We start from the raw sequence: 22,664 nt of genomic DNA on the forward strand, positions 1-22,664 counted from the left end.
ATCCTACATCTGTAATAAGACATTATAAAAGCTCATACATGCTTATAACAATTCATTTACCCTCAGCCTTCATGTAGTGTACAGAGTAAGCGATGACTTTGTCAGCGTTGTAGATGGGTCTCTCCCAGGCCAATAGGATGGCTGAGGAGGAGACGGTTTCAGCGCGGATGTTCCTGGGCGCGCTGGGCCGGTCCTCGGACATCACCACGATGAGGCGCGCCAGGGACAGAACACTGCCCTGTTCGTTCTCCGCCACACACTGGTAGATGGCATCATCCTCCTGGGTGATCTGAGTGATAACCAGTTTACTGTGGAGGGAAACACAGAATTAGTGAACAACGGGTACAATCAGGAAATGGGGGGGGGGGGGGGGATTTTTTCTCCCAATTCCCCTGTATACAGTTTTTATTATGTGATTAGGCTTTGCTCAAATGTATTGTAGGGCACTGTTACTACAATCTGTTCTTGTTATACTGAAACTGTGAAGTTTTCTAATTTAAAAGAAAATCAAATAGCTACAGTGAGGGAAAAAAGTATTTGACCCCCTGCTGATTTTGTACTTTTGCCCACTGACAAAGAAATGATCAGTCTATAATTTTAATGGTAGGTTTATTTGAACAGTGAGAGACAGAATAACAACAAAAAAATCCAGAAAAACGCATGTCAAAAATGTTATAAATTGATTTGCATTTTAATGAGGGAAATAAGTATTTGACCCCTCTGCAAAACATGACTTAGTACTTGGTGGCAAAACCCTTGTTGGCAATCCCAGAGGTCAGACGTTTCTTGTAGTTGGCCACCAGGTTTGCACACATCTCAGGAGGGATTTTGTCCCACTCCTCTTTGCAGATCTTCTCCAAGTCATTAAGGTTTCGAGGCTGACGTTTGGCAACTCGAACCTTCAGCTCCCTCCACAGATTTTCTATGGGATTAAGGTCTGGAGACTGGCTAGGCCACTCCAGGACCTTAATGAGCTTCTTCTTAAGCCACTCCTTTGTTGCCTTGGCCGTGTGTTTTGGGTCATTGTCATGCTGGAATACCCATCCACAACCCATTTTCAATGCCCTGGCTGAGGGAAGGAGGTTCTCACCCAAGATTTGATGGTACGTGGCCCCGTCCATCATCCCTTTCATGCAGAGAAGTTGTCCTGTCCCCTTAGCAGAAAAACACCCCCAAAGCATAATGTTTCCACCTCCATGTTTGACGGTTGTGATGGTGTTCTTGGGGTCATTGGCAGCATTCCTTCTCCTCCAAACACGGCAAGTTGAGTTGATGCCAAAGAGCTCCATTTTGGTCTCATCTGACCACAACACTTTCACCCAGTTCTCCTCTGAATCATTCAGATGTTCATTGGCAAACTTCAGATGGGCATGTATATGTGCTTTCTTGAGCAGGGGGACCTTGCGGGCGCTGCAGGATTTCAGTCCTTCATGGCGTAGTGTGTTACCAATTGTTTTCTTGGTGACTATGGTCCCAGCTGCCTTGAGATCATTGACAAGATCCTCCCGTGTAGTTCTGGGCTGATTCCTCACCGTTCTCATGATCATTGCAACTCCACGAGGTGAGATTTTGCATGGAGCCCCAGGCCGAGGGAGATTGACAGTTCTTTTGTGTTTCTTCCATTTGCGAATAATCGCACCAACTGTTGTCACCTTCTCACCAAGCTGCTTGGCGATGGTTTTGTAGCCCATTCAAGCCTTGTGTAGGTCTACAATCTTGTCCCTGACTTCCTTGGAGAGCTCTTTGGTCTTGGCCATGGTGGAGAGTTTGGAATCTGTTTGATTGATTGCTTCTGTGGACAGGTGTCTTTTATACAGGTAACAAACTGAGATTAGGAGCACTCCCTTTAAGAGTGTGCTCCTAATCTCAGCTCGTTAACTGTATAAAATACACCTTTTATAGAAATCTTTCTGATTGAAAGCGGGTCAAATACTTATTTCCCTCATTAAAATGAAAATCAATTTATAACATTTTTGACATGCGTTTTTCTGGATTTTTTTGTTGTTAATCTGTCTCTCACTGTTCAAATAAACCTACCATTAAAATTATAGACTGATCATTTCTTTGTCAGTGGGCAAACGTACAAAATCAGCAGGGGATCAAATACTTTTTTTCCCTCACTGTAAATCTATTTTGATTTGTTTAGGGATAAGTGCTGAATTTTCTAATATGTTTAATAAGGTGTAATAAAGTTAAGGTTCTACCTGTTGTACATCTTGATCCTGCCGTTCAGGTGCACCTCCTCTCCGTTCTTCAGCCAGGTGATGCGAGGTGGGGGCACGCCCTGAGCCTGGCACATGAAACGGGCAGTGCCAGCCCTGGGACGGGTCTGGCTCTCTGGCCTCTCCACCATGGACGGAGGCTCTGGAGGGACATAACAACAGGTAGATGAGGTTAGTTTCCCCCTTTAGCGGGTAGATGAGGTTCGTTTCCCCCTTTAGCGGGTAGATGAGGTTAGTTTCCCCCTTTAGTGGGTAGATGAGGTTAGTTTCCCCCTTTAGTGGGTAGATGAGGTTAGTTTCCCCCTTTAGCGGGTAGATGAGGTTAGTTTCCCCCTTTAACAGGTAGATGAGGTTAGTTTCCCCCTTTAGCGGGTAGATGAGGTTAGTTTCCCCCTTTAACGGGTAGGTGAGGTTAGTTTCCCCCTTTAACAGGTAGATGAGGTTAGTTTCCCCCTTTAACAGGTAGATGAGGTTAGTTTCCCCCTTTAACAGGTAGATGAGGTTAGTTTCCCCCTTTAACGGGTAGATGAGGTTAGTTTCCCCCTTTAACAGGTAGATGAGGTTAGTTTCCCCCTTTAACAGGTAGATGAGGTTAGTTTCCCCCTTTAGCGGGTAGATGAGGTTAGTTTCCCCCTTTAACAGGTAGATGAGGTTAGTTTCCCCCTTTAACAGGTAGATGAGGTTAGTTTCACCCTTTAACAGGTAGATGTGGTTAGTTTCCCCCTTTAACAGGTAGATGAGGTTAGTTTCCCCCTTTAACAGGTAGATGAGGTTAGTTTCCCCCTTTAACAGGTAGATGAGGTTAGTTTCCCCCTTTAACGGGTAGATGAGGTTAGTTTCCCCCTTTAACAGGTAGATGAGGTTAGTTTCCCCCTTTAACAGGTAGATGAGGTTAGTTTCCCCCTTTAACAGGTAGATGAGGTTAGTTTCCCCCTTTAACAGGTAGATGAGGTTAGTTTCCCCCTTTAACAGGTAGATGAGGTTAGTTTCCCCCTTTAACAGGTAGATGAGGTTAGTTTCCCCCTTTAACGGGTAGATGAGGTTAGTTTCCCCCTTTAACAGGTAGATGAGGTTAGTTTCCCCCTTTAACAGGTAGATGAGGTTAGTTTCCCCCTTTAGTGGGTAGATGAGGTTAGTTTCCCCCTTTAGTGGGTAGATGAGGTTAGTTTCCCCCTTTAGCGGGTAGATCAGGTTAATTTCCCCCTTTAGCAGGTAGATGAGGTTAGTTTCCCCCTTTAACGAGTAGATGAGGTTAGTTTCCCCCTTTAACAGGTAGATGAGGTTAGTTTCCCCCTTTAACGGGTAGATGAGGTTAGTTTCCCCCTTTAACAGGTAGATGAGGTTAGTTTCCCGCTTTAGTTTCCCCCTTTAACGGGTAGATGAGGTTTGATTCCCCCTTTAACAGGTAGATGAGATTAGTTTCCCCCTTTAACGGGTAGATGGGGTTAGTTTCCCCCTTTAGTTTCCCCCTTCAACGTGTAGATGAGGTTAGTTTCCCCCTTTAACGGGTAGATGAGGTTAGTTTCCCCCTTTGGTTTCTCCCTTCAAGGGGTAGATGAGGTCAGTTTCCCCCTTTAACGGGTAGATGAGGTTAGTTCCCCCTTTAACAGGTAGATGAGATTAGTTTCCCCTTTAACGGGTAGATGAGGTTAGTTTCCCCCTTTAGTTTCTCCCTTCAAGGGGTAGATGAGGTTAGTTTCCCCTTTAACAGGTAGATGAGGTTAGTTTCCCCCTTTAACAGGTAGATGAGGTTAGTTTCCCCTTTAACGGGTAGATGAGGTTAGTTTCCCCATTAACAGGTAGATGAGGTTAGTTTCCCCCTTTAACGGGTAGATGAGGTTAGTTTCCCCCCTTTAACAGGTAGATGAGGTTAGTTTCCCCCTTTAACGGGTAGATGAGGTTAGTTTCCCCCTTTAACAGGTAGATGAGGTTAGTTTCCCCCTTTAACGGGTAGATGAGGTTAGTTTCCCCTTTAACGGGTAGATGAGGTTAGTATCGACTGAGCAGGCTTATTCTGTGTGCAGGAAATGTACCCAAGTAGTGTACCCACCTAGCACGGTGAGGTTGGCAGCAGCGGTGGTGTAGTTGCGTGTTCCTGGTGTGGTGGCTCTACAGAGGTAGACTCCACCGTGCTGAGGCTTCACATCACTGATCAACAGGTTCCCACTGACGGAACACATCAAACTTGACTTACACATTTGAAACACACTTTACCGTGAAACACACTTTAACGTGAAACACACTTTACAGTTAAAACAGCACCATAGAAAAACGAAATAACGTAAAACCCAACAGATATCTAAAATAATACTAATACAACCACTGATTAAAGGCCAAGCTAAGGGCCGGGCGCTTGCAGGCTGACCCCGGTCGTCAGCTGAACGGTGTTTCCTCCGGCACACTGGTGCAACTGGCTTCCGGGTTAAGCGGGCGGGCGCAAAGAAGCGTGGTTTTGCGGGTCATGTTTTTCCGAAAGGACGCGTGACTCGACCTTCGCCTCTCCCGAGCCCGTTGGGGAGTTGCAGCGATGAGATCGTAATTGGATCGCAATTGGATATCATGTAATTGGGGAGAAAAAGGGGTTAAAAACATAAAATATAATTTAAGAAAAAAGGCCAAGCTAAATAGGATGGTCATTATGGCCTTATATAGGTAGGTATTATAGTCAGCCATGAACGAAGTCAACAGCAGTATTGGGTAACGTCAGATCGCTGATCGCTCAGTTTAAGCGTGATTTAAAAACATCCATGGGGTCTGTCCGCCCCTCTTACCTGCCCAGCACCCTGGCATTGTGCACGTCAATGGGTTTACTGTCGGCTCGGCTCCAGGATATGATGGGTCTGGGGTTGCCCGTAGCAATACACTCCAGAACCACAGTGTGGTGGAGGGACACCGTCACATTCTGGGGGCCCGCTATGATCCGGGGCCTCTGACGGGGCTTAGGGCCAACACCTGAAACAGATAGGAAGACCAAGACACATGTCTAATAAGTATTAAAGCAATAACAATGTTGCTCTGTACATGTGTATGGAAATATACAAGGAAGTGGAGGTATGATACAGCTGTCCATAGGAGAAATACACAGATTGACTAAAGGAAGCAGTGGCTTCTCACACAGCGATTGAATAAATGTGGTGTTGACAGTTTATTCTCAAACACCTGGTTTGATAACGGAGAGCGTTGCCTCGCTGCTCTTGACGCGGTTGCCGATGTTGGTGGCCACACAGCGGTACTTCCCAGCATCCTCTAGTTGGACGTTTTGAATCTGGAGAACTCCGTTGGGCAGGACTGTGATTCTAGAGAGACATTGTATGGACAGTGATGGTTAGTACCAGGACCTGATAGAACAGTATAATGGATAGTGATGGTTAGTACCAGGACCTGATAGAACAGTATAATGGATAGTGATGGTTAGTACCAGGACTTGATAGAACAGTATAATGGATAGTGATGGTTAGTACCAGGACCTGATAGAACAGTATAATGCATAGTGATGGTTAGTACCAGGACTTGATAGAACAGTATAATGGATAGTGATGGTTAGTACCAGGACTTGATAGAACAGTATAATGGATAGTGATGGTTAGTACATGATAGAACAGTATAATGCATAGTGATGGTTAGTACATGATAGAACAGTATAATGCATAGTGATGGTTAGTACATGATAGAACAGTATAATGGATAGTGATGGTTAGTACCAGGACTTGATAGAACAGTATAATGGATAGTGATGGTTAGTACCAGGACTTGATAGAACAGTATAATGCATAGTGATGGTTAGTACATGATAGAACAGTATAATGCATAGTGATGGTTAGTACATGATAGAACAGTATAATGGATAGTGATGGTTAGTACCAGGACCTGATAGAACAGTATAATGGATAGTGATGGTTAGTACCAGGACCTGATAGAACAGTATAATGGATAGTGATGGTTAGTACCAGGACTTGATAGAACAGTATAATGCATAGTGATGGTTAGTACATGATAGAACAGTATAATGGATAGTGATGGTTAGTACCAGGACTTGATAGAACAGTATAATGGATAGTGATGGTTAGTACCAGGACTTGATAGAACAGTATAATGGATAGTGATGGTTAGTACCAGGACTTGATAGAACAGTATAATGGATAGTGATGGTTAGTACATGATAGAACAGTATAATGCATAGTGATGGTTAGTACATGATAGAACAGTATAATGCATAGTGATGGTTAGTACCAGGACTTGATAGAACAGTATAATGGATAGTGATGGTTAGTACCAGGACTTGATAGAACAGTATAATGGATAGTGATGGTTAGTACATGATAGAACAGTATAATGCATAGTGATGGTTAGTACATGATAGAACAGTATAATGCATAGTGATGGTTAGTACATGATAGAACAGTATAATGGATAGTGATGGTTAGTACCAGGACTTGATAGAACAGTATAATGCATAGTGATGGTTAGTACATGATAGAACAGTATAATGGATAGTGATGGTTAGTACCAGGACTTGATAGAACAGTATAATGGATAGTGATGGTTAGTACCAGGACTTGATAGAACAGTATAATGGTTAGTGATGGTTAGTAACATGACTTGATAGAACAGTATAATGGATAGTGATGGTTAGTACATGATAGAACAGTATAATGCATAGTGATGGTTAGTACATGATAGAACAGTATAATGCATAGTGATGGTTAGTACATGATAGAACAGTATAATGCATAGTGATGGTTAGTACATGATAGAACAGTATAATGGATAGTGATGGTTAGTATCAGGACTTGATAGAACAGTATAATGCATAGTGATGGTTAGTACATGATAGAACAGTATAATGCATAGTGATGGTTAGTACATGATAGAACAGTATAATGGATAGTGATGGTTAGTACCAGGACTTGATAGAACAGTATAATGGATAGTGATGGTTAGTACCAGGACTTGATAGAACAGTATAATGGATAGTGATGGTTAGTACCTGATAGAACAGTATAATGCATAGTGATGGTTAGTACCTGATAGAACAGTATAATGCATAGTGATGGTTAGTACATGATAGAACAGTATAATGCATAGTGATGGTTAGTACCTGATAGAACAGTATAATGCATAGTGATGGTTAGTACCTGATAGAACAGTATAATGCATAGTGATGGTTAGTACCTGATAGAACAGTATAATGGATAGTGATGGTTAGTACCTGATAGAACAGTATAATGCATAGTGACGGTTAGTACCTGATAGAACAGTATAATGCATAGTGATGGTTAGTACCAGGACTTGATAGAACAGTATAATGCATAGTGATGGTTAGTACCAGGACTTGATAGAACAGTATAATGGATAGTGATGGTTAGTACCAGGACTTGATAGAACAGTATAATGGATAGTGATGGTTAGTACCAGGACTTGATAGAACAGTATAATGGATAGTGATGGTTAGTACATGATAGAACAGTATAATGCATAGTGATGGTTAGTACATGATAGAACAGTATAATGCATAGTGATGGTTAGTACATGATAGAACAGTATAATGGATAGTGATGGTTAGTACCAGGACTTGATAGAACAGTATAATGCATAGTGATGGTTAGTACATGATAGAACAGTATAATGCATAGTGATGGTTAGTACATGATAGAACAGTATAATGCATAGTGATGGTTAGTACATGATAGAACAGTATAATGCATAGTGATGGTTAGTACATGATAGAACAGTATAATGGATAGTGATGGTTAGTACCAGGACTTGATAGAACAGTATAATGGATAGTGATGGTTAGTACATGATAGAACAGTATAATGCATAGTGATGGTTAGTACATGATAGAACAGTATAATGGATAGTGATGGTTAGTACATGATAGAACAGTATAATGCATAGTGATGGTTAGTACCAGGACCTGATAGAACAGTATAATGGATAGTGATGGTTAGTACCAGGACTTGATAGAACAGTATAATGGATAGTGATGGTTAGTACCAGGACCTGACAGAACAGTATAATGCATAGTGATGGTTAGTACCAGGACCTGATAGAACAGTATAATGGATAGTGATGGTTAGTACATGATAGAACAGTATAATGCATAGTGATGGTTAGTACATGATCGAACAGTATAATGGATAGTGATGGTTAGTACGTGACAGAACAGTATAAACACAACCCCAAAAAGCAATGAGATTCAGATAAAATCAAGAGACAGAGGTGGTCTTGTATATTGAATTGTACCATAACATAACATGTAACATATCAATACTATACTAGTATGATTAAAAAAAAACGAGTTGAACGTTTAATCAGAAAAAAAGAGACCACTTGACCACAGCTCGTGTAGGAAAGCCCCGTCCAGCTGCAGACCCTAAACATCGCTCGTAGAACCTTTTACAATTAAACACATTTTGTCCTGGTACTAACCATATTCCTACACTGTACCTGTCTGTCTCCAGCGGAAGTGTGCTTTGGTCTAGCTCCCAGGTGACGCTGGCAGGAGGGTCAGAGGTCACCTGACAGCTGAACCTGGCCACGGAACCCTCAGTCACCTCCAAAGGGATGGGATGCACCACGAACTGTGAGATTTCTGGAACACACAATGAAAGACCAATTACATTTACATTTTAGTCATTTAGCAGACGCTCTTATCCAGAGCGACTTACAGTTAATGAATAATTTTTTTTTTTTTTATACTGGCCCCCCGTGGGAATCGAACCCACAACCCTGGCGTTGCAAACACCATGCTCTATCAACTGAGCTACATCCCTGCCGGCCATTCCCTCCCCTACCCTGGACGACACTGGGCCAATTGTGCGCCGCCCATGAGTCTCCCGGTCGCGGCCGGCTGCGACAGAGCCTGGATTCGAACCAGGATCTCTAGTGGCACAGTTAGCACTGCGATGCAGTGCCTTAGACCACTGCGCCACTCAGAAGATCTAATTAGCTGTGGGACACAACACACAGACTGGCCAAAGGAAGCAGTGGTTACTGCGTTTAGTATTGACTCTCCATAAGGCCCAATGTATTTCTGACCACAAGGCAGAGCTGCCCTTAGAACATGATAGAATAAGGAAAACTCCAATCGGATGATATGCAGTCATAGATGTGTAGAATAACCAGGTAGTTAGCTTAGTGGTTAAGAGAGCAGGTAGCTTAGTGGTTAAGAGCGTTGTGCCAGTAACCGAAAGGTCGCTGGTTCTAATCCCGAGCCGACTAGGTGAAAAATCTGTCGATGTGCCCTTGAGCAAGGCACTTAACCCTAATTGCGCCTGTAAGTCGCTCTGGATAAGAGCGTCTGCTAAATGACTAAAATGTTTATGAGTTCTTGGTGCAACATATTCAAATTTATTTATTTAACCAGGTGAGGCAGTTAAGAACAAATGACTGACAGGAAGGCCTGTAGGCCTAACCATGAAAAGGTTTATTTTATGAACTTGTTATCAAGTGTTTCACAAAACGACTTCATTGATTTCAACAACTTGCTTGGAATTTGAATATTCAGCTTTCAATCTATAGTTTGAAGAGAGGAGGTCAAGTGTGTCAAACCCTGATGGTGAGAAATGGGATCTGAACCCATGAGGGAGTTTGACACATCCCAGCCACCATGATTTTGTCTTTGAGCCAATCAGCTGTGCAGCTGGCCAGCTGTTCGGATCAATAGACCAATCAATATACCAATCAATAGATCAATGGGAGAATGGCATTGAATGATGTATGGTCATAAATCAACACTAATCAATGGGCTGGCTCTCAGGAGATAAGGCTTTAAGACTGCAGATAGATGAAGGAGGAGGAGGAGGAGGAGGAGGAGGAGGAGGAGGAAGAGGAGGAGGAGGAGGAAGATGAGGAGGAGGAGGAGGAAGACAGGAGGAGGAGGAGGAAGACAGGAGGAGGAGGAGGAGGAGGAAGAGGAGGAGGAGGAGGAAGACAGGAGGAGGAGGAGGAAGACAGGAGGAGGAGGCAGAGGAAGAAGACAGGAGGAGGAAGAGGAGGAGGAGGAGGAGGAGGAGGAGGAGGAAGAGGAGGAGGAGGAGGAAGAGGAGGAGGAGGAGGAAGACAGGAGGAGGAGGAGGAGGAAGAGGAGGAGTAGGAGGAAGACAGGAGGAGGAGGAGGAGGAGGAGGAAGAGGAGGAGGAATACAGGAGGAGGAGGAGGAAGACAGGAGGAGGAGGAGGAGGAGGAGGAAGAGGAGGAGGAGGGGGAGGAGGAAGAGGAGGAGGAAGACAGGAGGAGGAGGAGGAGGAAGAGGAGGAGGAAGACAGGAGGAAGTGGAGGAGGAGGAAGACAGGAGGAGGAGGAGGAGGAAGACAGGAGGAAGAGGAGGAGGAGGAGGAGGAAGAGGAGGAGGAAGATAAATACAAATAGTAAAAGTATGATTATGATTTATCACAGACATCTTCAATAATGATTCATCACAGACATCCTCAATAATGATTCATCACAGACATCTTCAATAATGATTTATCACAGAGATCTTCAATAATGAATACTAGAAGGATCTGTCTGCCTGACCGTTGAGTACATAATACATACACAATACCATGTTAAAGACCCCAGTCACAGGACCAGGTCAATACCATGTTAAAGACCCCAGTCACAGGACCAGGTCAATACCATGTTAAAGACCCCAGTCACAGGACCAGGTCAATACCATGTTAAAGACCCCAGGAACAGGACCAGGTCAATACCATGTTAAAGAAAATCAATGACTAGTTTCTCCTATTAAAGTCAACATTAAAATGTTGCTCTAAAGCAGATTTGAATTAAAGATATTTCCTTTTTAATTTGAAGCCTAACAAGGACACCAATATTGTACACAAATAACAGCTAACCCTAACGTGGAGAAGGTCATCCTTGCCCTGGATTGGATAGAAAGGAAACGCCAGCATATGTTGCCAAGAGAGCTGCCTTCCTCATTGCATATGATAATCAACTAAATCTCTTATTTAAAAAATCAAGTTTAACAGCAGAAACATCTTGAAAACAATCGCACCATGATGGCATGTAGGCCTAGGTGCTCACCACACTGGGCCTTGTTAACATGATCTAATGTCCATCTAGCTAATCTCCACCCATAGATAAGGCGCCGAAGCCATCCTCTCTGGTGGGGGTTTCTGGCGGTGGTTGGGGTCAACCACGTTGGGGGCGTGGCCTGAGCAGCAGACTACTCCGCCCAGCCCAACCTAGCTCTGTCGTAAACAGCAGATTAACGGACAGGTCAGACTGCACAAAGGTTCCCTTAGAGAGGTCAGGGTTCACCCCAGCCCCCCTGTCCATTCAATTTCAGCCCAAATTGGGGGGAGACCCGGTCGGATTAAAGACTGTTATCAGTCTGGTCAGCTGTTGTCTACCAAAAAACTTGCATATACTAATGCTTCACGTTTTTTGTTAGTTGTTTATATTTCGAATATGAAACAATGTTGCTCTAGTATGACTGTAAAGCTGAGGATGTCGTGTGATGTCATAGAGCATGTTGCTACTGCAGGTGCCATAACACTGACTGTTGTTAAACTAAAACCGGACGCAATAAACATCACATTCACATTTACGTCATTTAGCAGACGCTCTTATCCAGAGCGACTTACAAATTGGTGCATTCACCTTATAGCCAGTGGGATAACCACTTTACAATATGTTTATTTTTTTTATTTTTATATGTATATATATATATTTTTTTTCTCCACAGAACTCTTGTGGCTTTCCTTTCCTTTCCTGAGCTTTTTTCAAATGTTTGAGAGGAATAACACAACCTAGTCACCCACTTGACAGATCGGGCCTAGCCTATAAATACGTAGAACAATAGAGTTGCCCTTGACACAGATCGGGCCTAGCCTATAGATACGTAGAACAATAGAGTTGCCCTTGACACAGATAGTGAGTGTGGGAGAGGCCAGCGACTGGAGAGCCACTGAAAGGACCAGTGACGGACTAGTGAAAGGACAGAGGACAGCAGGACAGGGCAACCTCCGGCCACAGCACGGAGCTCAGAGCAGGCGGGCCAGGCGGTGACATCACACAAAGCCTTTCCCATGCACTTCCTTGATCTCTCTGGACCGATGGGGAGCAGCAGAGAGAAAGAGAGAGACGCCCCCTTTTAACCCTTCAGGAGCCATGCTCATCATTGTCAGATCTAACAACTATTTTCAAGACATCAAATAAACTAAAGCAACATTGATATTGGTGTTGCTTTTGATAAACAAGGAATATGTGATACTTATAATACCCCCCATCCCTAAATGATGTCCTACAGGAAGATAAACCAGACTAAAGTCAAGCCAACCCCTGTGGTTGTGTTTGTAAGAACTGGCCTGGTGATGCTCAATAGGCCAGCTGTCCTGTCCACTGATATGTGGACAAACTAATGCCTTTTCTTTAGGGCCAGTCAGGAACCGTCACGGCCAGACAGGGCCAGTCAGGGCCAGTCAGGAACAGTCAGGGCCAGTCAGGAACAGTCAGGGCCAGTCAGGAACCGTCACGGCCAGTCAGGGCCAGTCAGGGCCAGTCAGGGCCAGTCAGGGCCAGTCAGGGCCAGACAGGGCCAGTCAGGGCCAGTCAGGGCCAGTCAGGAACAGTCAGGGCCAGTCAGGGCCAGTCAGGGCCAGTCAGGGCCAGTCAGGGCCAGTCAGGAACAGTCAGGGCCAGTCAGGGCCAGTCAGGGCCAGTCAGGAACAGTCAGGGCCAGTCAGGAACAGTCAGGAACAGTCAGGGCCAGTCAGGGCCAGTCAGGGCCAGTCAGGGCCAGTCAGGGCCAGTCAGGGCCAGTCAGGGCCAGTCAGGAACAGTCAGGGCCAGTCAGGAACAGTCAGGAACAGTCAGGAACAGTCAGGGCCAGTCAGGGCCAGTCAGGGCCAGTCAGGGCCAGTCAGGGCCAGTCAGGGCCAGTCAGGGCCAGTCAGGAACAGTCAGGGCCAGTCAGGAACAGTCAGGAACAGTCAGGGCCAGTCAGGGCCAGTCAGGGCCAGTCAGGGCCAGTCAGGAACAGTCAGGGCCAGTCAGGGCCAGTCAGGGCCAGTCAGGGCCAGTCAGGAACAGTCAGGGCCAGTCAGGGCCAGTCAGGAACCGTCACGGCCAGACAGGGCCAGTCAGGGCCAGTCAGGGCCAGTCAGGGCCAGTCAGGGCCAGTCAGGGCCAGTCAGGGCCAGTCAGGAACAGTCAGGGCCAGTCAGGAACAGTCAGGAACAGTCAGGGCCAGTCAGGGCCAGTCAGGGCCAGTCAGGGCCAGTCAGGAACAGTCAGGGCCAGTCAGGGCCAGTCAGGGCCAGTCAGGAACAGTCAGGGCCAGTCAGGGCCAGTCAGGAACCGTCACGGCCAGACAGGGCCAGTCAGGGCCAGTCAGGGCCAGTCAGGGCCAGTCAGGGCCAGTCAGGGCCAGTCAGGGCCAGTCAGGAACAGTCAGGGCCAGTCAGGGCCAGTCAGGGCCAGTCAGGGCCAGTCAGGAACAGTCAGGGCCAGTCAGGGCCAGTCAGGAACAGTCAGGGCCAGTCAGGGCCAGTCAGGGCCAGTCAGGAACAGTCAGGGCCAGTCAGGGCCAGTCAGGGCCAGTCAGGGCCAGTCAGGGCCAGTCAGGGCAGGCCAGACAAAGGGCTAAAAGTGAAAGGCCTTTGAGAGATTCCTCTGTGTAACAGACCACACCACAGAGAGAGCACTGGTCTACCCTGACAACGCACCAACACAAGAACACGGCAGACTGACTGAACACATTTTCCAGGATATTGTGTGTGTGAAAGTGTGTAGGCCTGTGTGTGTTTCCATATTACACATATAACCTATTATCCTGAGTATTTTAGTAGCTTTCAGACTGTCCATCAGTACTTCACTGACCCTTAAACAAGTCTATAACTCCACAATAAGCTTTTACCACCAATAAGGATAAGCCTGTACACCTTATAATTTTTACATCTTAGTCATTTAGCAGACACTCTTATCCAGAGTGACTACATACATTTTCATACATTTTTTTTTTCATACTGGCCCCCCGTGGGAATCTAACCCACAACCCTGGCGTTGCAAGCGCCATGCTCTACCAACTGAGCTACACTGGGCTTGGTCTAATGACATGGAACCTTTACTGAGGAAAGCTTTAGAGGACTTTTCTCAATAACGCGTGTGTGTGTGTGTGTGTGTGTGTGTGTATGTGTGTGTGTGTGTGTGTGTGTGTGTGTGTGTGTGTGTGTGTGTCATTACAAATGTTGTTGTTGTTATTGTTCTGTAGTGTTTGATATACCTTTAAGCTGTATATACATTTCACTGTATGCTTTCCAGTGACACATTCTGTTACCTCATGCTCCATACTTACTTGTGATAGTCAGTCGGGATCTTTGGCTTAACATGGCTCCATATCTATTCTGGGAGAGGCACTGATAGAACCCTTCGTCCGACTCCTCTCCGTCTCTCCTGACCTCAGGTATGTACAGCGAGCCGTTGGACAGGAACTGGAGCCGCTCGCTCTCCGCTAGCCTGACTCCATTCCTCAGCCATCTGATGGTGATGGGAGGCTGTCCGTGAGCCACACAGTCCAGGACCGCTGGATCCCTGGGTATCACTACAACACCACTGGGTTCTGTGATGAAGGAGAGCTCACTGAAACAAAAAACACCTGGAAATGGAAAGGAGAGGGGACCGTTAATGAGATGAAAGGAGGAGGAGAGGAAGACGTTGATATGTCAGGCCTGTCCTGTCAGGTCTGTGGAGTCAGTAAGGGACTCTATTGGGTCCTTATGTATTGCACAATACTTGCATGGTTATCATAGTAGTGTATTATAGCAGTGTATATATTTTAGTGTAACTTTCTCTACCTATTCATGTAATCGTTTCCTTATTTCCTGTCTGTTTGGTCTTGATAAATACATCAAAAACAGAAAGAAAAAGAAATAACTCAGATATGGTGTATAGCCTAGTTATTACCCAGGTTACTTGGTAAACAATACAGTGTTAATGAGACCAAGGAGACACTAAATTGTCCGTTTGAATTTGGAAAAAATCAGTTAATTTGAATATTTGAATGCATGGTCCTGGTCCATGCAGGAATTAACAACTGGACTCTGCCCAAAACAATCACAGCCACTCAAGTCAGTCACTCTATTCCTCTAAAAGTAATGCATTTTACACAGAATAGTAGCTTTTTTCCCCTTTTATGTTATAAAATATATTCTTATTCTCGTGCATCCTTTTTTTGCCGGGTATAATATCCGCCCAAAGGTCGTGGCCACATTCTGTGGTCATCCGGTCTGGTACGGTTGATATCTGGTCACACAAACACGGACCTCAAACGCTCTTGCAGTTGCAAATAACTACTGACACATAAAATATACAGAAAAATTAAAACAATTACTTAACCTGATAGTGGAATAAACAAAACAAAAAACAGCAAACAATGCTGGTGTAGATTCCTTTTGAAAATCGCCATTTATTCCGATTGTTCTGTCATTCTATAAAGGAGGACCGCCGTTTCCTATCGTGCTGCGAGCCTCCCCAAATGACCAATGACACCTGGGCTGCAACAACATCTGAGAGGGACTCCGGCTGGGACCCCCTCCCCCTGACGGCGCATGTGCTACTCGAGCCAAGCTTTAATCGATGGGCGCACGTCGTGGGTTTCCACTACAGTCCAGTGGTTCCCAAACTTTGGGGGAGGGGTCGGCCGGGGGCACGGAGGTCGGCAGGGGGGCGTGGAGGTCCCCCCCCCCCCCCATTTTATTTATTTAATTAATAATAATATATATATATATATAATTTTTTTTTAGGAACTCAGTCCCGCTTTAAACTTAAAAGTTGTAATAGTAGAATAAACAAGGTGCAATTTCTAAATTGGGTAATGCTTCATCAGTTCCTCTTGTCATGTCAGTCATTGCAGACCTCAGAGAGCTATTTATAACTTGTCAGAAATGTCCAAATCAACTAGCCCAACGTTTTTAGCCCATAGATATTGTTGTAATTTTTTTGTCACTAAAATATCACATGAATACACAATAGACAAGGCCCTGTGTAGCTCAGTTGGTAGAGCATGGCGCTTGCAACGCCAGGGTTGTGGGTTCGATTCCCACGGGGGGCCAGTATGAAAAAAAAAAAAAAAATTAGGCACTCACTAAGTGTAAGCCGCTCTGGATAAGCGCATCTCCTAAAATGTATAGAATTGCAAGAAAATTATCTTTAAAACTGCTACATTTTATTTGCATCCTATGATAAAATGTGTAGAATTGCAGGAAATAAGCTTTAAACCTTCAAAATTCTCTCCGCCAACAAGAGGGGTGGGAACAGTGTGTGCCATGAACAGTGCTTGTGCCCATAGAAATAGACTTGGCAAGTGTGTACGCGCGTAGGGACGGCCCAGGATGTTCCCCAATGCTGCACCATATTCTATCCAAACAATTGCTGGCAACACCAGATATTTCTTAGATGTGGTTTATAGGTTTAGCTAGCAGTTACCAAGGACCAATGCATTGATACAAAACTGGTGATCAGGTCCCTATATGAAACAGCTGCTCTGTTTGACCATTGAACTTGGTAATTATGAGGAGATATTGATGGCAGCGGGTCAGCTGGCTTCCTGAATGAATTCAGCTGTTGATCCAACCGGCCACCATGGACCTGGAGTGGCTGTGCCTTTTGACAATGGACCCGACCCTTCATCCCTCTACCCATTCAATGACCAATAGGCTCCAGCTGTGAGGTTGAGATCAGCTGTGCTGTGGTCAGCTAAAAATCCCCTCTCTCTCTCTCTCTCTCTCTCTCTCTCTCTCTCTCTCTCTCTCTCTCTCTCTCTCTCTCTCTCTCTCTCTCTCTCTCTCTCTCTCTCTCTCTCTCTCTCTCTCTCTCTCTCTCTCTCTCTCTCTCTCTCTCTCTCTCTCTCTACTCTCTACTTTACACACAGGCAAAGATTACATTTAGACGTTTTGTCTCACCTTACACTTGAGAAAATAACTTTATTCATTGATTGATTGATTTGTTTTGTTCCCTTTTACCATACCATTGCAAAAAGCTATAGCCTACCCAGTTACAATAAATACCCACTCTACGCATAGGCAAATGAAACATTTGGTCAGAAAACCAAAAGGGATTGTGTCACATTAGGCTATGGCAGAATTAATAAAAAATAAAAAATAATATTTATTTATTTATTCATTTTGTCCACTATACAAACATTTGCAAAAGTTACCCACTGGTCAGTTCAACGTCTAGTTTTGATTTACATTTGGTTGAGTTGTCAACTAACCTGAATTCAACATGAAATACAAAAACATTTCACCATGTCATTGGATTTAGGTTAAAGTGGATTTAGGTTAAAAGTTGATTTTGGTTAAAAGTTGATTTAGGTTAAAAGTTGATTTAGGTTAAAAGTTGGGTGAAAAAAATAAGAAATTATCTTAAGTGGATTACTTTTTTCAAATCCAATCAGTTTTCCACGTTGATTCAACGTCATCACATTGAATTTCTTTGTTGAAATGACATGGAAACAACATTGATTCAACCAGTTTTTGCCCAGTGGGTATATGCTATCCAGTGACCCAATTATTACTGAACAAAAATATAAATGCCACATGTAAAGTGTTGGTCCCATGTTTAATGAGCTGAAATAAAAGATCCCAGAAATCTTCCATGGGCACAAAAAGCTTATTTCTCTCAAATTTTGTGCACTAATTTGTTTACATCCCTGTTAGTGAGCATTTCTCCTTTGCCAAGATAATCCATCCACCTGACAGGTGTGGCATATCAAGAAGCTGATTAAACAGCATGATCATTACACAGGTGCAACTTGTGCTGGGGACAATAAAAGGCCACTCTAAAATGTGCAGTTTTGTCACACTACACAATGCCACAGATGTCTCAAGTTTTGAGGGAGCGTGCAATTGGCATGCTGATTGCAGGAATGTCCACCAGAGCTGTTGCCAGAGAATTGAATGTTAATTTCTCTACCATAAGCCGCATCCAACGTCGTTTAATAGAATTTGTTAGTACGTCCAACCGGCCTCACAACTGCAGACCAAGTGTAACCACGCCAGCCCAGGACCTCCACATCCGGCTTCTTCACCTGCGGGATCGATCGTCTGAGACCAGCCACCCGGACAGTTGATGAAACTGTGGGTTTGCTGAACCCAACAATTTCTGCACAAACTGTCAGAAACCGTCTCAGGGAAGCTCATCTGCGTGCTTGTCGTCCTCACCAGGGTCTTGACCTGACTGCAGTTCGGCGTCGTAACCGATTTGAATGCACAGAGATACCGTGATGAGATCCTGAGGCCCATTGTCGTGCCATTCATCTGCCGCCATCACCTCATGTTTCAGCATGATAATGCACGGCCCCATTCTGTACACAATTCCTGGAAGCTGAAAATATCCCAGTTCTTCCATGGCCTGCATACTCACCAGACGTCCCCCATTGAGCATGTTTGGGATGCTCTGGATCGACATGTATGACAGCGTGTTCCAGTTCCCACCAATATCCAGCAACTTTGCACAACCATTGAAGAGGAGTGGGACAACATTCCACAGGCCACAATCAACAGCCTGATCAACTCTATGCAAAGGAGATGTGTCGTGCTGTATTAGGCAAATGGTGGTCACACCAGATACTGACTGGTTTTCTGATCCACGCCCCTACCTTTTTTAAAAGGTATCTGTGACCAACATATGCATATCTGTATTCCCAGTCATGTGAAATCCATAGATTAGGGCCTAATTTATTTATTTCAATTGACTGATTTTCTTATATGAACTGTAACTCAGTAAAATACTTGAAATAGTTGCATGTTGCGTTTATATTTTTGTTCAGTGTACATGAAATGTTGGCCTTGATAACTTGCATCTTTTAGGTTGCTTGTGAGCTTCAACTGTCAGTAAAGGAACCTATAAATATGGTCTTAAGCACCCTGTCATAATGAGATGGAGTGTGCAGCGTAATTATATATTGATTAGAGAGCTGACCATTGATTGATTTAATCATTTCTGCCCCACTTCAGTCAAAGCTCAAGACCAATGGTCAGGATAACGCTGTCCGATAATCTCTTTAGTATTCATTCATTTACAAATATGCTCTGTTTCATTAAAGGTTTCGTGATGCAGGTGAAATCAGTACAGGCCATCTGTTAAGGTTTGAATCAGAACCTCAACATCTCCCCTTTACTTGATGTTTTAATGCTGTGTAGAAATAGTTAAAGGTGTACTTTACTTTAAAACCATTTTTTCATATTCAAAAGGAGTGACTACATTGTCCACCATCCCAGACAGCTGTGTGTTGTTAAACTACATCCAACAGAACGCAGACAGCTGTGGGTTGTTAAACTACATCCAACAGAACGCAGACAGCTGTGCGTTGTTAAACTACATCTCACAGAACGCAGACAGCTGTGCGTTGTTAAACTACATCCAACAGAACGCAGACAGCTGTGTGTTGTTAAACTACATCCAACAGAACGCAGACAGCTGTGCGTTGTTAAACTACATCCAACAGAACGCAGACAGCTGTGCGTTGTTAAACTACATCCAACAGAACGCAGACAGCTGTGCGTTGTTAAACTACATCCAACAGAACGCAGACAGCTGTGCGTTGTTAAACTACATCCAACATAACGCAGACAGCTGTGCGTTGTTAAACTACATCCAACAGAACGCAGACAGCTGTGCGTTGTTAAACTACATCCAAAAGAACGCAGACAGCTGTGCGTTGTTAAACTACATCAAACAGAACGCAGACAGCTGTGCGTTGTTAAACTACATCCAACAGAACGCAGACAGCTCTGCGTTGTTAAACTACATCCAACAGAACGCAGACAGCTGTGCGTTGTTAAACTACATCTCACAGAACGCAGACAGCTGTGTGTTGTTAAACTACATCCAACAGAACGCAGACAGCTGTGCGTTGTTAAACTACATCCAACAGAACGCAGACAGCTGTGTGTTGTTAAACTACATCTCACAGAACGCAGACAGCTGTGCGTTGTTAAACTACATCCAACAGAACGCAGACAGCTGTGCGTTGTTAAACTACATCCAACAGAACGCAGACAGCTGTGCGTTGTTAAACTACATCCAACAGAACGCAGACAGCTGAGCGTTGTTAAACTACATCCAACAGAACGCAGACAGCTGTGTGTTGTTAAACTACATCCAACAGAACGCAGACAGCTGTGTGTTGTTAAACTACATCCAACAGAACGCAGACAGCTGTGTGTTGTTAAACTACATCCAACAGAACGCAGACAGCTGTGCGTTGTTAAACTACATCCAACAGAACGCAGACAGCTCTGCGTTGTTAAACTACATCCAACAGAACGCAGACAGCTGTGCGTTGTTAAACTACATCTCACAGAACGCAGACAGCTGTGTGTTGTTAAACTACATCCAACAGAACGCAGACAGCTGTGCGTTGTTAAACTACATCCAACAGAACGCAGACAGCTGTGTGTTGTTAAACTACATCTCACAGAACGCAGACAGCTGTGCGTTGTTAAACTACATCCAACAGAACGCAGACAGCTGTGCGTTGTTAAACTACATCCAACAGAACGCAGACAGCTGTGCGTTGTTAAACTACATCCAACAGAACGCAGACAGCTGAGCGTTGTTAAACTACATCCAACAGAACGCAGACAGCTGTGTGTTGTTAAACTACATCCAACAGAACGCAGACAGCTGTGTGTTGTTAAACTACATCCAACAGAACGCAGACAGCTGTGTGTTGTTAAACTACATCCAACAGAACGCAGACAGCTGTGCGTTGTTAAACTACATCCAACAGAACGCAGACAGCTGTGTGTTGTTAAACTACATCCAACAGAACGCAGACAGCTGTGCGTTGTTAAACTACATCCAACAGAACGCAGACAGCTGTGTGTTGTTAAACTACATCCAACAGAACGCAGACAGCTGTGCGTTGTTAAACTACATCCAACAGAACGCAGACAGCTGTGCGTTGTTAAACTACATCCAACAGAACGCAGACAGCTGTGCGTTGTTAAACTACATCCAACAGAACGCAGACAGCTGTGTGTTGTTAAACTACATCCAACAGAACGCAGACAGCTGTGTGTTGTTAAACTACATCAAACAACAACACAGAGTTACATATGGGGTAAAAAAACATAAAGTCAAAAATACAACAGAAAATATATATACAGTGTGTGCAAATGTAGCAAGTTATGGAGGTAAGGCAATAAATAGGCCATAGTGCAAAATAATTACAATTATTGCTAGATGTGCAAGAGATTATGTGCAAATAGAGATACTGGGGTACAAATGAGCAAAATAAATAACAATATGGGGATGAGGTAGTTGGGTGGGCTAATTTCAGAAAGGCTGTGTACAGGTGCAGTGATCGGTAAGCTGCTCTGACAACTGACGCTTAAAGTTAGTGAGGGAGATAAGAGTCTCCAGCTTCAGAGATTTTTGCAGTTCGTTCCAGTCATTGGCAGCAGAGAACTGGAAGGAATGGCGGCCAAAGGAGGTGTTGGCTTTGGGGATGACCAGTGAGATATACCTGCTGGAGCGCAGACTACGGGTGGGTGTTGCTATGGTGACCAGTGAGCTAAGATAAGACAGGGATTTGCCTAGCAGTGATTTATAGATGACCTGGAGCCAGTGGGTTTGGCGACGAATATGTAGTGAGGGCCAGCCAACAAGAGCGTACAGGTCACAATGGTGGGTAGTATATGGGGCTTTGGTGACAAAACGGATGGCACTGTGATAGACTACATCCAATTTGCTGAGTAGAGTGTTGGAGGCTATTTTGTAAATGACATCGCCAAAGTCAAGGATCGGTAGGATAGTCAGTTTTACGAGGGCATGTTTGGCAGCATGAGTGAAGGAGGCTTTGTTGCAAAATAGGAAGCCGATTCTAGATCTAACTTTTGATTGGAGATGCTTAATGTGAGTCTGGAAGGAGAGTTTACAGTCTAACCAGACACCTAGGTATTTGTAGTTGTCCACATACTCTAGGTCAGACCCGCCGAGAGTAGTGATTCTAGTCGGGTGGGCGGGTGCAAGCAGCGTTCGGTTGAAGAGCATGCATTTAGTTTTACTAGTGTTTAAGAGCAGTTGGAGGCTACGGAAGGAGTGTTGTATGGCATTGAAGCTCGTTTGGAGGTTTGTTAACACAGTGTCCAAAGAAGGGCCAGATGTATACAAAATGGTGTCATCCGCATAGAGGTGGATCCGAGCGTCACAAGCAGCAAGAGCGACATCATTGATATACACAGAGAATAGAGTCGGCCCGAGAATTGAACCCTGTGGCACGCCCATAGAGACGGCCAGAGGTCCAGACAACAGGCCCTCCGATTTGACACATTGAACTCTATCTGAGAAGTAGTTGGTGAACCAGGCGAGGCAGTCATTAGAGAAACCAAGGCTATTTAGTCTGCCAATAAGAATGCGGTGTTTGACAGAGTCGAAAGCCTTGGCCAGGTCGATGAAGACGGCTGCACAGTACTGTCTTTTATCGAT

At 44.5% G+C, this 22,664-nt stretch overlaps 1 protein-coding gene across 1 annotated transcript in view; it reads right to left on the reverse strand.

The window, feature by feature from the left end:
• Nucleotides 1-15,636, reverse strand: part of LOC311134828 (protogenin B-like) — a gene marked incomplete at both ends in the record, with an annotated part of 39,693 nt that extends 24,057 nt beyond the window's left edge. Inside the window, 8 exons of the mRNA XM_084168608.1 lie at nucleotides 61-308; nucleotides 2,205-2,364; nucleotides 4,273-4,388; nucleotides 4,994-5,174; nucleotides 5,382-5,518; nucleotides 8,673-8,817; nucleotides 14,527-14,826; nucleotides 15,567-15,636. Of these exons, the coding sequence (XP_084024734.1) occupies nucleotides 61-308; nucleotides 2,205-2,364; nucleotides 4,273-4,388; nucleotides 4,994-5,174; nucleotides 5,382-5,518; nucleotides 8,673-8,817; nucleotides 14,527-14,826; nucleotides 15,567-15,636 (1,357 nt within the window). The remainder of the gene's footprint in view (nucleotides 1-60; nucleotides 309-2,204; nucleotides 2,365-4,272; nucleotides 4,389-4,993; nucleotides 5,175-5,381; nucleotides 5,519-8,672; nucleotides 8,818-14,526; nucleotides 14,827-15,566) is intronic.
• Between the last annotated feature and the right edge of the window lie 7,028 nt (nucleotides 15,637-22,664).

The sequence above is a fragment of the Coregonus lavaretus genome (assembly GCF_964263955.1).
Source record: "Coregonus lavaretus genome assembly, chromosome: 9".
In the NCBI taxonomy this organism is placed as follows: domain Eukaryota; kingdom Metazoa; phylum Chordata; class Actinopteri; order Salmoniformes; family Salmonidae; genus Coregonus; species Coregonus lavaretus.